Source organism: Anopheles coluzzii, chromosome 2, assembly GCF_943734685.1.
Source record: "Anopheles coluzzii chromosome 2, AcolN3, whole genome shotgun sequence".
NCBI lineage: Eukaryota > Metazoa > Arthropoda > Insecta > Diptera > Culicidae > Anopheles > Anopheles coluzzii.
Window position 1 is genome coordinate 123,373,911 of NC_064670.1, and position 13,841 is coordinate 123,387,751.

The 13,841-nt window shown below is 50.4% G+C and overlaps 5 protein-coding genes across 5 annotated transcripts; 4 read left to right on the forward strand and 1 right to left on the reverse strand.

Annotated features, from left to right (window-relative positions):
* The first annotated feature begins 56 nt into the window (after positions 1-56).
* On the forward strand, positions 57-1,973 carry LOC120953024 (probable cytochrome P450 308a1). The gene is made up of 5 exons (XM_040372675.2): positions 57-728; positions 795-982; positions 1,046-1,271; positions 1,338-1,734; positions 1,803-1,973. Exons 1-5 carry the CDS (start codon positions 207-209, stop codon positions 1,967-1,969), a joined length of 1,500 nt encoding a protein of 499 aa, XP_040228609.2. The 5' UTR covers positions 57-206; the 3' UTR covers positions 1,970-1,973.
* A 232-nt stretch (positions 1,974-2,205) lies between these two features.
* LOC120952445 (chromatin accessibility complex protein 1-like) lies at positions 2,206-3,426 on the forward strand. The gene is made up of 2 exons (XM_040371774.2): positions 2,206-2,435; positions 2,531-3,426. Exons 1-2 carry the CDS (start codon positions 2,319-2,321, stop codon positions 3,017-3,019), a joined length of 606 nt encoding a protein of 201 aa, XP_040227708.2. The 5' UTR covers positions 2,206-2,318; the 3' UTR covers positions 3,020-3,426.
* A 79-nt stretch (positions 3,427-3,505) lies between these two features.
* On the forward strand, positions 3,506-6,165 carry LOC120950819 (RINT1-like protein). The gene is made up of 5 exons (XM_040369163.2): positions 3,506-3,809; positions 3,874-4,692; positions 4,769-4,994; positions 5,066-5,852; positions 5,926-6,165. Exons 1-5 carry the CDS (start codon positions 3,669-3,671, stop codon positions 6,116-6,118), a joined length of 2,166 nt encoding a protein of 721 aa, XP_040225097.2. The 5' UTR covers positions 3,506-3,668; the 3' UTR covers positions 6,119-6,165.
* Positions 6,166-6,208: 43 nt separating this feature from the next.
* On the reverse strand, positions 6,209-8,305 carry LOC120950820 (facilitated trehalose transporter Tret1-like). Its single transcript, XM_040369164.2, has 2 exons — positions 7,887-8,305; positions 6,209-7,637 (listed from the first exon to the last, which is right to left on the reverse strand). The coding sequence occupies exons 1-2, from the start codon at positions 7,951-7,953 to the stop codon at positions 6,262-6,264; spliced, it is 1,443 nt and encodes a 480-aa protein (XP_040225098.2). The 5' UTR covers positions 7,954-8,305; the 3' UTR covers positions 6,209-6,261.
* An 18-nt stretch (positions 8,306-8,323) lies between these two features.
* LOC120951672 (facilitated trehalose transporter Tret1) lies at positions 8,324-13,044 on the forward strand. Its single transcript, XM_040370489.2, has 4 exons — positions 8,324-10,104; positions 10,182-11,510; positions 12,071-12,329; positions 12,406-13,044. Exons 1-4 carry the CDS (start codon positions 9,948-9,950, stop codon positions 12,680-12,682), a joined length of 2,022 nt encoding a protein of 673 aa, XP_040226423.2. The 5' UTR covers positions 8,324-9,947; the 3' UTR covers positions 12,683-13,044.
* The last annotated feature ends 797 nt before the right edge of the window (positions 13,045-13,841 follow it).

The window sequence follows — 13,841 nt, forward strand, 5'->3', positions numbered from 1 at the left end:
GCTACGCAGCGTACGCTTAGGTTTCATTCCAGTTCTTCTTTTACCGGGGGACATCACAATTTTTATCACAATCAATTTCGTTCTATTAATACGAACCGAGGAGGAGCCTGACCTCCAAAATCTAGTCAATTGTCTGTCGAATCAAGTTTAGTTTAGTTCCGTCCGTTACGGTGAGCGTACCGCATCGAAACGTACGTCCCGCGGCAATGTTGGAGTTTTACGTGGCCGTTATCGTGCTGGCCGTTTGCCTGTACTTCAAATGGAGCTGCAGCTACTGGACCCGGCAGGGCGGTGTGGCCGGCCCGAAGCCGCTGCCGATCTTCGGCAATCTGTTCGAGCAGCTGACGGGGCAGAAACATTTTGGCGAAATTTTTGAGGAAATGTACCGAGCGTTCCCGCAGGCCAGCTGGATCGGGTACTACAAGATATCGAACCAGCCGGGCATTGTGGTGCGCGATCTGGAGCTGGTGAAGGAGGTGCTGACCAGCAGCTTCTCGTCGTTCAATCAGAACGATTTCATCATCGACGAAAAGCTCGACCCGCTGGTAGCGTTCAATCCGTTCGTGCAGGCCGGCGAACGGTGGAAGGAACGGCGGGGCCAGATGACGTCCGTGTTTACGATGAACCGGATCCGGGCGACGTTTCCGCTGGTGCAGCAGGTGGCGCAGGACTTTGTGCAGTTTATCGAGCGAACGCGCAAAATGGATCCGCACTTTGAAGGGAAAGATGTAAGTATTTGGGTGCAAGCGATTGGTGTCTGCGGATGATTATAAAGCATTGCTTCTTCGCTTCAGATCTGCGCCAAGTATACGATTAACGTTGTGGCAAGCGTCGCCTTTGGAATTGATGCGGAATCGTTCACCAACCCGAACGCGGAGTTCCCTCGCATGGGTAACGCGTTGTTTGCTCCTACCTGGCTGACGGCTATTCGATCGCAGTTGGCCCTGTTTGCACCTGGATTGGCGAAGCTTCTGCGCGTACCGTGAGTTACAGCGGTGGCAGGTATAGCAGACACCCAGAGCATTAAAATGGAACGTTCTTTTAGCTTCGTCCCTGGATATGTAGATCGCTGGTTTAGGAGCATGGTGCGGGAAACGATACGCCAACGGGAGGGCGCAAAACGTCAGGATCTGTTCCAGGTCATGTACGACAGCCTGTCCGAGAATGGGACGGTGGAAGCGAACGAGAACCACCTCGTCGGCCATTCGGTAACGTTCCTGTCGGAGGGTTTCGAAACTTCCAGCTCGATGATGAGCTACCTGCTGTACGAGGTAAGCATAGGCAATTGGCAATCGAGTGGAAGCATCTATGGCTAATTTCCAAAATTGCTTTTCCAGCTTGCCTCGAATCCAGCGATACAGGACCGTGTAGTGAAGGAGCTGCGCACGGTGTTGGAAGAAACCGACGGGCAGCTGACGGAAGCAGCCCTCCACAAGCTGGTCTACATGGAAGCGGCCATGATGGAAACGCTGCGGATGCATACGCCCGTCTTTACGCTGCCGCGCATCTGCACGCAGGACTACGAGCTGCCGCCCCAGTTCCCGACCGACACGAAGCGCATCACGCTGCGCCGCGGTACGTCCGTCATCATTCCGGTGTATGCCATTCACTACGATCCGGATATCTACCCCATGCCGTACAAGTTCGATCCGGATCGTTTCCTGGAGGAGAACCGTAAATCCCGTCCGCGGCATGCGTTCCTCGGCTTTGGTGAGGGTCCACGGTTGTGTTTGGGTAAGTTGATTGGGTATTTCGTTTGTATAGTTCGAGTTTTATTAATTGTTTGGAATGCTCTTTTGTAGGAATGAAATTTGCCCTTCATCAAAGTAAGATCGGTATTGCTACCCTGCTGAACAAGTATCGCGTTAAGGTGTCCTCGAAGCAGGAGCTGCCACTGGAGTTTGCTAAATCCAGCTTCCTGTTGAACCCGAAATCTGGACTTTGGCTTAACTTTGAGGATAGAGAGTAGAGGATTACAATGAGAATAAATATGTTTCCCCTTCATTATCTGTAGATAAACAGCAAGATATTTTCCATATTATATCCGTAAGAATATCCGTTATCACTTTGCTCATTCGAAGAGGCTTTTCTAGTCGAGACACAAACACCGATTTTAGCTGACAAATTTACAGTGTAACAACTGCAGCTGTCAGCTCAGTTCAAGGACGTTTGGGTTTGTTTGGATCGGCGGAGTGGGGAGGGGGGAGATTGAACTGTCATCCAGTTGTTTACACCGGGGAAGGAAGCGTTGTTTCGCGCTCGTTTTAATTTCGTGTGTTAAAAAGGTGTAATTTGCAGGCTAAAGCCTTCCCACAGCGATGGACAACGATCGGTTAACGCAGCTGCCCATGTCCCGGATTCGAACGGTCATGAAAACCTCGCCCGACATGGGAAACATCAATCCCGAAGCACTGTTTCTCATGTGCCGCTCAGCAGTACGTAGCAACAGCCAGCCGCGCGTGGCGTGCCACTCTGCAATCGCAAGGAACCTTCAATCACATGCTCACATCCGGTTTCCCCCCTTTCACAGGAAATGTTTATCGAGTATATGGCGAAGGGAGCGCACCGGCAGGGCAAGAAATCGCTCGAGTACAAAGATCTGGCCAAGTGTGTGGAGGATGACGACAACCTGGAGTTTCTGTCGCAGATCCTGCCGAAGAAGATCACCGTGAAGGAGTATAAAACGTTGATGGCAAAGAAACGGGACACGGACGATGATACGGACAGCGAGGAGGAGGCGGATGAAGAATCGGGCAATGAAGAGGCGAATGCGGACGATGACGACGATGATGATGATGATGATGTGGTGGAGATAGTGGACGACGACGACGAGGACGACGAGGACGACAACAAGAAGAAGGTGCGGCAGGAGCAGGCAGACAGCGAGGATTCGGCGTCGGACAGTGGGGAAAGCAATAGCGTGATATCGATCGACTCCAGCTCGGACGAGAAGGAGAATTCCAAAAACGTTAGCAATAAGAAATCGCCGGTAAAGCACAAAACTGGCGATTCGCCGTAGAGGAAAAGGTGCGTTGAACGGGGAAAGGGGCTTAACAAGGGAGGGATCTTTAATTTAGGGACTGATTTAGTCAGGTTTACGCTGCGTGCGAGACATTTCCGTACGTATTGCGGTGTAACTGAAACTTTTAAATTGAACGTTGGGGTGTTGGACCGGACGGGTGAGACACTCCCATTCGTTAATTTTAATTCAGGAGCTGAGGATAACCACTTTTGTACCATAATTTGACCTTTTTTTGCAGTATAATTTATTTAAACAACAGTTAACAAACTGCCGTTCATTCGAGCGTGCAAAACAAACGAAACAAATAGGTAGGATGGCCGCAGAAAACGTGTAGTAAGGTTCCAACTGTCTTGTAATGTTCCAAAATCTCAAACTAAACAATAAATCACGGTTATAAAATGCAACTTTTGAAAAAATGCACGACTTTTTAACGATAAATTTAACTTTTGCAGTGCAGGGAGCTTAGCTCATCACATCCGCATCGAGCGAGTAACCCTGCATCGGCCAACCGAACCACGAAACGTCAAAGTCAGAGATGTCAACAATCCCCGTGGTGATGTGTTTCAATAGTTTCGTCCGGTGCCGTGTACATTAGTGTAAATATCCGTTTTATGTTGTAAGTTTTACTACTAACGCTGGGGTAAGGATGTCCGATAGCAAAAGCAGCGTGGACGAGCGACTGATTGCCCGGTTCAATCAGGAGCTAGGAGCGGACCTTAAAAACAGCTCCAAATGTGGCGATTTAGTCAAGTATTATCGGTCCGAGCTGGAGGATTTACGGGATAAGGTAAGGTGGTTTTTGGTGCAACAAAGTTTTGTCCTTACCCTTACAACAACTCCACTTTCCACAGATTACAGTTACCGATGCGGGATGCATTCCAAGCGTGAAAGGTATGATCGATACGGGTCGCAGCAAACTGGCGGAGCTGGACGAGAAGGAGGAGCGTTTGGACGGCTGTGCGAAGAAACTGACCGACCGGATCGAAACGTACCATCAGCTGATGGGGGAGGTGGGCGAAAAGATGGCACAGATACGGGTACTGCAGACCGTGCGCGACTACATGGCACTGATCAAGGACATCGAGAACATAAGCCAGGAGCTGGAGGCGTGCATTAACGGGAAGGACGACAGCAAACCGATTGCCCTGTACGTGGCACTAACCGGCCCGAACAGCATCCTCGACCGGATCAGCGGCATCGAGGCGCCCCATCTGAAGATGTACGCCCGCAACACGGCATTCCACTGGCACGACGTGCTGACGGCAAAGTATTCGACCGAATTCGAAGCCCTGCTGAAGACGATCAAGTGGCCAAACATGAACCAATCGATGGAGCAGTTCAATCCATCGAAGGAAAACATCTCCAAGCTCGTGCTGCTGGCAGAGTACCTGTTTCTGGTGAAGCTGCCCGGTGACCAGGATTTGCTGAGCGTAAAGCTTACGCCATCCATCATCTGTCCGCACTACACGACACCGGTGGAGCTGTTTGTGAAGCCGTTCCGGTTGCGGTTTCAGTTCCACTTCACGGGCAACAAGCAGACGAACCGGTTGGATCGGCCCGAATGGTATCTGACGCAGGTGCTGATGTGGGCGAAGGAAAATCACATCTTCGTCGGGCAGCACTTTCAATCGCCGGCTTTGCGAGCGGGTATCGTTAACAGTAGTGTTAGGGTAAGGAGGCAAAGGAGCTGAGAGCTAGTCGTTAGTGACAGGTGTTGAAGTAATGACAATTGCTCTTTCATTGTAGCTTGAATTTGTCCGCGGGCTGGTACAGTTAGCCATCGAGAAGCTGATCGTGGACATTGAGCAAATTATACAGGACGAGGCACTGTTTGCGCATCTCATCGATGAGGTGTTGCCCTTTGAACAGGACCTCAAAACATCCCTCGGATACCCGAACAGCTATCCGAGCGTGGTGTCGGTGCTTGTGCAGCCTGTCTTCTTCGTCAAGTGGATGGCGATTGAGAAGAAATGTATGTATTGTTGCCCGTTTTTTAATTGCATTTGTAACAGACGCCCCTTCTTCTCCCATTCCTCCGCCCAGTCACCACGGATAAGATGGACGCAATGCTCAACACGGCCGATCCGTTCGAGCTGCTCGATCCGGCCAACTTGGATGAGCTGAAAATTCCCAAATGTGCCGACCAGTTTATACGGCTGCTGGATGCAATAAAGGAGCGCTACTGCTGCCTGCCCCAGCCTAGCCAGCAGCTCCAGTTTCTCGACCTACAGCTCGAGCTGATCGACAACTTCCGGTGCCGGTTGCTGCAGCTGTACAACGATGGCGTCAATCCGACCAAAATTCTAAACGCACTCAACTATCTCACCTCGGTGCTGCGCGAATGGGGCGAAAACGTGCACTATCTCCATCTGCACGCGGCCCTGTACGGTCCCGATGCAGACGAAATTAGCTCCGTGTTTGATCAGAAGATCGAGGAGCTAAACTACTGCCACCAGAAGCTGGTGGAGGAGCTGGTGACGTGGATCGTGCACGAAATTACGGCCCGATCGCGCCCCTATCGGTACGATCGGTGGCCGTCGATGAATCGGCACGACGCGAAGGAGACGCTGATGGTGTCGGCCACGGCGAGCGAAATGTTCCAGGCGACCATCAACCACCTGCACGACATGGAGCAGGAGCTGTCGACGAACGTGTTCATGGTCGTGGTGCGCATGATCGCGACCGAGCTGGACCAGTGGATGATCTCGAGCATGGTGGCGAACACCAAGTTCTCGACCGGTGGTGCGGAACAGTTTCACTTCGACATGACGCGCAACCTGTTCGGGATGTTTAGTCAGTACGCTAAGAAAACTAATTTATTGTTTAAACGGTAAGAATGCTGGGGGTGAATGGGGAAATAACTGAGCATATGCCTACTTTCATTCTTTCCTTTGTCTCAACAGCATTAATGATAGCTGCACGCTGCTTACCATGCCACTAGGGTCCGCAATTTTGCTGCGCGAAACGCTACTTTCGCCCACAGGCGACGAAGAGAGCTGGACGCGCGCCCTACAGGAGGTGGGCTTAGCCATCTTCGACCGGAAAGCCACGCTTGATGTGCTCGATCGACGGAACGACATGCCACGGATTGGCTAGTGACGCAGAGATGGATGGATGCAGAATAAAACGAAACCCAAAGCAAAGTGTTTGCTCTCGTTCTCGTTCGGTTATGGGTTAACGTAGAAATCGTTTGTATGTAATAGCTTTTCTTTAACACAACTAATAGGACATGTTTATCACTAAGCGCCGTGCTGTAAGTCCGGCTTCTTCTCCTTTTTCTGCGATCCACTAAAACAGTTGAGACTCCGGGTGGTTGAGGTGTGCATTTCGATCAGGATCTGATCGAGCGGTTTGCCCTTCGTTTCCGGCACGAGCGCAAACACAAACACTACGAACGCCGCCGAGCAGGCGGCAAAAATCCAGAACGAAACGTACGTTCCCGCCTCATCCGAGATGAGCTGATACAGCTTGGACACGCCGAACCCAACGGACCCGGCAAACATCGTGTAAATGGCCGCTGCCACCGCTTTCACGTTGGTGGGGAATATTTCCCCCAGAATGGCGAACGGTACTGTCGCAAGGCCGACGGTGTAGAACACGATGTAGATCATGATCACGGCCAGCGGAATCCATCCAACTCCCTCCACGTCAACTTCCTGCTGCAGCAGGAAGAAGTACAACCCCACAATGAACGTCCCAACGGCACATCCGACGGTGGAAATGAGCAGCAACGGACGACGACCAACGCGATCGACAATGGAAGACGAAAGGGCCGCCGTTACCAGCTGTATCACAGCCATAATGATGGAAGATTCGTGTGCTTTCAGTCCACTGTTTACCTGGTCGAAGATTTGCTGCGAGTAAGCAATGACCGCCTGACTGCCACAAAGCTGCTGAAGCGCTCCGAGCCCAAGTATGATGATCAAACTGCGCCGATTGCCACGGGTAAGCAGATCACGGAAGGTGCCCCGGTTTTGCTGCGATCGTTCCACGGCAGCTTGCATCATCCGCAGCTCGTCCTGCACATCACTCGCCCGGCGAAGCCAGCGAAGGTTCTTTTCTGCCTGTTCGCTGCGTTGCTTCGCTAGCAGATAGTACGGTGATTCGGGCAGCCAAAGGAACAGAGCAAAGAACGTCGTAGGGAAGGCAACGGATATCCACGCGAGAGTGCGATAATCAACGTACGGCCCGATCACGTACTCGAGCAGAATGCCCGATTTGGCCATCACCGTGAGCAGTGTACCGATCGAGCCGCGGATACGATCGGACGCAATCTCCCCGAGGTACAGGGGCATCGAGGAGTACGCCATACCGTACGAGATACCGCTGAGGGCGCGGGAAATGTAGAGGACGGTTACCGATTCACCGACACCGATCAGTATCCAGCCGACGATGCTGGGCAGTACGGCAATCAGGAGCGTAATCTTACGACCGAACCCATCGATCAGCCAGGCGGACGCGACGGGGCCCGCGATCGAGGTGAGCACGAGGATCGACACGATCCAGGAGCTTTCGTCGGGTGTTATTGGGAGCGGTGAGTCGTCGGAAAGCAACAGCGGGAGCGTCGGTGAGGTCCAACCGTATGATGCTGCTACCGATAGCATCAGCAGCGTACCTGGACGAGAATGGCGGGGGAAAATAAGTTAAATACTCATTCTGGGTGGGGTTTTGGCTACTGTGTGGATGGGGGGAAAAATGAATTGGCAATTGATTGGTACAATAAGGCAATCAGACGCTCCGAGATAAGATAACGCTGATAAGCGACAGAGACAGACCCACCCACACGCCACCGATGCCAGGATCATTATGCAAGGAATTTGTGGGGGGTTTTCGGAGCAAAAAGAATCACAACCGATCATCTTACCGGTAAATGCCGCCAGATATTGATTGGAATATTTTCTAAAATCTTTCACACTTTCCCACACTCCCATGGTTGGCTCTTTGTAGTGCTTCTTGTTGTCACGAAACTCGAAAAATCAAAACACAGCCCAAATGCTATTTGCTGCGTACACGAGGGGAGTACACACCGATTCCGTCCGACGGTGGACAGCGATGACTTCAAACTGACCATCCGTAGGTTCATTGTCGATTTATTGCACCCAGTCCAGGGCAATAACGGGAGCTGCTGATAGATCATTCGATTATGCCAGCTGAATAATGATCGATTACCGAAGACGAGAGAGGGCTGGTCGATGTATATGGTGTGAGATAGGTGACCGCCAGCAAGCAGATGTGAACCAAGTGGAGTCCCAACTTTTTTTTCCACATATCATCCGGATAAGAACCGGCGCACCACCACTTCGAACCAAGAGGAATGAAGAATCCGCGATAAGCCATACCTCCGGGGGGGTTGGGTATTGTTTTGGAAGCCCCACGCGTCCACGAATAACGACGGTTATCGACACGATGACGTCGTGTCGTACGAAGAGAGATTGGAAGAACAGGCAAGATACCTCTCTGTTATTTTGGCCAAAAACCGGGAGAGAACCTCCAATATTACTCTATCAACAGCAGTCAGTAGTATCAGCTATCCCCGGATTGACTCACTCTGATAAGCAAAAGAAATGGACGAAAATTCGATGACGAAAGAATAAGCTTATCGAAAGGAATTATCTATCAGAGATAATGCCCCATATGCATTGATTGGGCCAAGTCTAATTGGGACAGGTCAATAGACTCAAGGATATCAGTGATTGGGGTCATTCAGTGAAATCCAAAGTCTTCTATTGTCAATGCTCCAAACCATCGCTGATAGTTTATCCTGAACTGATCGAGGATCGTTGGAGCCGGCCTTATCGTACAGTCATCAACTCGCACGACTTAAAACATGCCCCTTATTCGTTCAAATCATTTCTGGATCATGAAAATCAATAGATCGCAGACTCCAATACTCCGGAGACACTTGGGACAACCTATGAAGTCATTCTGGAGTGTTTGTGTGACCCTTGGAGAACCTCTGAAGTCATTCTGGAGTGTTTGTATAACCCTTGGGGAGTCCATCAGTCAAGTCCATCAGTAATGTGGGATTTATGGCAAGATCGCGATCAAGTTAAATTAGAATGACGATCTTCCGAAAATCTGTGAAAGGCATCTCTTGAAAGATTTGTGGACATTTCACTCGAAACAGATCAGAATATAAACAAATCCATCCCTTATGAGATAAGATAAGATGTTGGGAATGCTGTCCGATCTATAAACCCAATTTCAACACGATTTGCAATCGTTAAATACCCAAAATCCTCGGACAAAGCTTGTGTGTGTCTGTGTGCCGTTTCGGGGTCTCCACCAAAGGTGCAATCATCAAATTACAGTCATATTGCCGGCAATAAGTCCCATCTATAACTGCACAGTGAAGATAACTAGAGTGTGTCTGATGCTATCTGATGATCTCGGCATGTCTTCATTCGATAGGTGAAACAGAACAAGACAGTCCACTGTGTCCACTCTCCACTACGACGACAAACCGACGTGGAGACGCCCGGTACATTTGAAGTCAGCAGAAGGGAAGGTTGATAAAATTGCATCAATAAGCCGCTGTATGTGCTGCCACTGCATCAATAAAGCACGCACTCTACCTAGTGCCACGAGCCAAGGATTAAGAATGTAAGGTAAGGTCGACGAACAGTCTAGCTCCTCGGTATTACTGTTTCATATTGCCGACCAGCACCACAAAGTAGCGTTAAAGAAGACACCGGCGCAGTGCTTTAACACCTCCCCAAAACCAGCTTCTTATCACACCCACACTCACACTCGGCCTCTGCGCAACGTCTAATGAGACATGAAAAGCGCCATTTATACCGATGTTCACGATGCGAGATAATCGGATGGTCTTAGGCAACGCAAGGTGTCTTTTACAATGGATGGCATAAACTGGCGGCATTTAGCTCTTCCTTTCCTCCAAGATGCATCATAAAACAGCGCTGTAATGACTGCGTCGATTGCCCTGTCGATACAGCCCAGAGCGGCATCATTCCAACGCAGACCGTGGTTAGTTACGGACGCCCGTTGTTGGTGCAACATGTCATCCGCCAAACAGATGGGTCGTGGACAGTATCGTAATGAGTACATCGCAGCGTTAGCAGGTAGATATTGCCATAGCGGATACCAACCCAATAATCACTCTAATTTTCTTACTCTCTCTCTCCTAAATCTACCACAGCTACCTCATCACTCGTGGCATCGGTCGCCTGTGCTGGATGGTCATCGCCAGCCCTTCCTATTCTACGAGGCCCTAATTCACCCATCCCAATCACACCGGACGAAGGTTCGTGGGTCGTTTCACTCCTATCAATCGGTTCCCTCTTCGGGCCCATCATTTGTGGCCTGTTTGTCGATCGATATGGCAGAAAGCCGGTCCTGTTGGTTAGTGCGGTCCCGCTGGTAGCTGGATGGCTGTTTATTGTGTTTGCCGAGTCCGTTGGTATGCTGTACACCGCTCGGCTACTGCACGGCATTGGCTACGGGCTGGCGTACTCCTTGACGCCCATCTATCTGGGCGAAATATCTTCCAACGCAGTGCGAGGATCTACCGGTGTGCTGGTGACGGTAATGGCCAAGCTCGCTTTCCTGTTCGAGTACTCCGTCGGACCGTACGTTGGATTCCGGGCGTTGGCGTGGATTTCACTCGCCCTTCCGGTCGGGTTCGTTGTGCTGTTCTTCTGGATGCCCGAGACACCGTACTACCTGCTGGCCCGAGGTAATAAGAAGGCTGCTGCGGATAGTTTGCGCTGGTTGCGTCGCAGCTCAACCATCGACGAGGAGCTCGGCCGGATGGAGAAGCTTGTGCTGGAGAGCAAACAGAGGGGAAATCCACTGAAGCAACTGCTTCTCACGTCCACGAACAAGAAAAGTCTCGTGATCATACTGCTGCTTTCGTTCGGTATGCAGCTGACGGGCATTAATGCGATCCTGGGCTACTCGCAGACAATCTTCTCACGGTTAGCACTACCGCTGACTGCTGCCGAACTGTCGATCGTGCTCGCTCTGGTGCAGCTGGGGTCCGTTATGTTGCCGACCTTCCTGGTAGATCGTGCCGGACGTCGACCGTTGCTACTTGCCTCCACGGGGGGATCGTTCATCGGGTTAGCTATGTGTGCCGTGTACTTTACGCTGGATGAAACCACCACAGATGTGCTGTCGCCTGAACCGGGCGCAGCACACGGATGGATTCCGTTCGCTGGGGTACTGCTCTTTATCATCTCGTTTGCTATCGGACTTGCTACTGTACCGTTCGCCATTTTGGGTGAGGTATTCCCGAAGCACATCAAGGCTGCGGCGAATTCTGTGTTTGGGGTCATTACGTCTGCGGTTGTGTTTTCGGTGGTGAAGCTGTTCCAGATCATTTCGGACGGTGCTGGAACGTATGTATCGTTCTGGATCTTCACCGGGTGTACGGCCACGACGGGGGTTTTGATTTACTTGATCATTCCCGAGACGAAGGGCCAATCGTTTGAGCGTATACAGGAGATAATGATGCGACGCGGGAGGAGTAATGAGACTGGTGGAGAGTGTGGTGATGGCGCCAAGGGAAGACCGTTACTATGTTAAAGGAGCACGTGGATTGGGTGTTATAATTAAGGGGCATGCAAAGAAGATTAAAAGTGACTGAAAGATAAAATTTAGCTTTAGAATTCATTCATACAGTAGGATCACTGCGAATTTGTTATGATAAAACAGTACCAACACGAGTTCTCCAAAAAAGGCGTTACTTTGTCATCCACGTGGCTATCTGCGATTTTCAAATTTGATTTTCCTCAGAAAAGGCTCGGGCGTCGAATTCGCAGAATGCCTAAAAAGGCCTTTTCCGAGTTGCGCGTTTGACACCTCTGCACAAATGTCAAACCACAAAAACGGTTCCGATGTAAACAATAACACAAATTCCGCGTTCAGCTGTTTCGCGATCGAATTTCTTTCGCCTTTTTCCTTCTAATAACATCGACTGTATCAAAAAATCGGTTATTGTTCGCGCTCTCGCTCTCTGTATACGCTACCCCATCCACAAAATAGTTATCAAAATGCAAAGTTTAACCCGAACGCCGCTCCTAATAGCGCCAACGATGACTGTGCTGATACTGCTGCTGCTGCTGATACCGATCTCGTCGGAGGTGGAAATCGATTGCAACAGCTTGCGGATGGGACAGTTCATCTGCCCCGATCCGGCGCTGCGTCAGATTGATCCGAAAACGCAGCAACTGCGGGGATGTACGCCGGACAATAAGGCACGCGTTTGGTGCGTCGCTGTCGAGGGGATTGTGTGCAGCGAGACGAAAAACACAAGCTTTACCCGTGAAATGCCCTGCAAATGGACGTAAGTACCGTCACGCTCTGTGAGTGATCCCTTTTTGCATCCCTTTTCACTGACAATGAACAACTTCTACTTCCAGCAATGGATATCACTTCGATACAGCACTGCTGCTCTCCGTCTTTCTCGGCATGTTTGGTGCGGATCGGTTCTATCTGGGCTATCCCGCCATTGGGCTGCTAAAGTTCTGCACCCTTGGCTTTATGTTTCTGGGCCAGCTGGTCGATGTTATACTGATCGCAACGCAGGTCGTGGGACCGGCCGATGGGTCGGCATACATCATACCCTACTACGGACCGGTCATTACGGTCGTGCGTAGTGACAATTGGACGTATCGCCTACCGCAGGATAACTGGTGATTGCTGGCCAACATCTTCCGGCTACCACGATGGCCGCAGGTGGAAAACTAAGAAGGGGATCACATGTCTTGTCGGTACCGGGGTGGACAAATAGAGAGGAGCGAGATATTACTGCTCTCCTTCATTGCGAAATACCGCCCCGAGACGAGACATCCTCTTTCCTTTTGCTCCAGAAGAACAAAGGGTACGAAATGTGATACGATAGCGTGTAGTAGTGAGTTTGTTGATAATGGTTTTTCCTCCCCTCTCCGAGACAGTGAAGCAGAATAAAATGTAGGCAAAATTATCAAAAATTAAATATAAAATACCGATTTGAAATATACGAGAAGCTGTTAAGCAAAAACGGCTCTGACCATAAACAATATTTCACCCGTTTAAAGCACACCACCACCAAAAAGTCTAGCAAGCTATACTTTGATTATGACAACCGGTCGACAAGCGCCGGCAAGCGATGGTGGTAATAAATTGGTGCTTGGTCATCCTCGATCATGAATAAAACCGAAGCAAATCGGCACACGACAGCAGTAACAATTTGATCAATACTACAAGCCCTACAAAGCGATTGTATCGAATTGTGTTTGCCATTTTTTCTGGTTCGCGTTGAGCTTCTATCCTTGAGAATTGTGGAGCATTTTTATGATTTGTCGTGTGCAACACAACAGGCCACGCGCGGGCCGCAAAACCCGAAACTGAACAACAGTTCAATATGCGGTTTTTGTGTAGCTTACCTACCGCATGCCCCATCGAAGACCGCGCTCGTAGACCGGACCTACCCGCCGTTCCATTTTAGCGAAATTGACGACTGCGTGTATCGATGCCGTTGCGGTTTGGTTCACCGTTAACGAACTGAATTTATGGCACAACAGCGCCTTTTTTGTGTGTAGACCCGGGGGTGCGCGGCGGTGGCGGGGGCGGCGACCCACGGAGATCGCTTGATTTCGTTTGATCCATATCTGTTTTGCATCCGAAACCATTTGGATGGATTATCCTTTTGCTGGGTAGCTGACACTGAACCATGGCTGGAGTTCCATTCCCTTGACGTTTTGATGGATGGCACGATGTGCTAAATCGCTTTCACTACTTGGCCTGCTTTTGTGTGGCGCTTAGATCATACGCCCGCAAAAATTGCAACGTTGTCAAAAAGATGAAGTTACTATGA

Bases quoted from the DNA above. Each gene is read 5' to 3' on its own strand.
- LOC120951672 (XM_040370489.2), top strand. From the start codon at position 9,948: ATGACTGCGTCGATTGCCCTGTCGATACAGCCCAGAGCGGCATCATTC. The intron at 11,511-12,070 runs GTAATGAGACTG...CGCTCCTAATAG, and splicing joins AATGATGCGACGCGGGAGGA to CGCCAACGATGACTGTGCTG. The intron at 12,330-12,405 runs GTAAGTACCGTC...TTCTACTTCCAG, and splicing joins GAAATGCCCTGCAAATGGAC to CAATGGATATCACTTCGATA.
- LOC120950820 (XM_040369164.2), bottom strand. From the start codon at position 7,953: ATGGGAGTGTGGGAAAGTGTGAAAGATTTTAGAAAATATTCCAATCAA. The intron at 7,638-7,886 runs GTAAGATGATCG...ATTCTCGTCCAG, and splicing joins ATATCTGGCGGCATTTACCG to GTACGCTGCTGATGCTATCG.
- LOC120952445 (XM_040371774.2), top strand. From the start codon at position 2,319: ATGGACAACGATCGGTTAACGCAGCTGCCCATGTCCCGGATTCGAACG. The intron at 2,436-2,530 runs GTACGTAGCAAC...CCCCTTTCACAG, and splicing joins TTCTCATGTGCCGCTCAGCA to GAAATGTTTATCGAGTATAT.
- LOC120950819 (XM_040369163.2), top strand. From the start codon at position 3,669: ATGTCCGATAGCAAAAGCAGCGTGGACGAGCGACTGATTGCCCGGTTC. The intron at 3,810-3,873 runs GTAAGGTGGTTT...CACTTTCCACAG, and splicing joins TGGAGGATTTACGGGATAAG to ATTACAGTTACCGATGCGGG. The intron at 4,693-4,768 runs GTAAGGAGGCAA...CTTTCATTGTAG, and splicing joins TCGTTAACAGTAGTGTTAGG to CTTGAATTTGTCCGCGGGCT.
- LOC120953024 (XM_040372675.2), top strand. From the start codon at position 207: ATGTTGGAGTTTTACGTGGCCGTTATCGTGCTGGCCGTTTGCCTGTAC. The intron at 729-794 runs GTAAGTATTTGG...TCTTCGCTTCAG, and splicing joins CGCACTTTGAAGGGAAAGAT to ATCTGCGCCAAGTATACGAT. The intron at 1,735-1,802 runs GTAAGTTGATTG...GCTCTTTTGTAG, and splicing joins GGGTCCACGGTTGTGTTTGG to GAATGAAATTTGCCCTTCAT.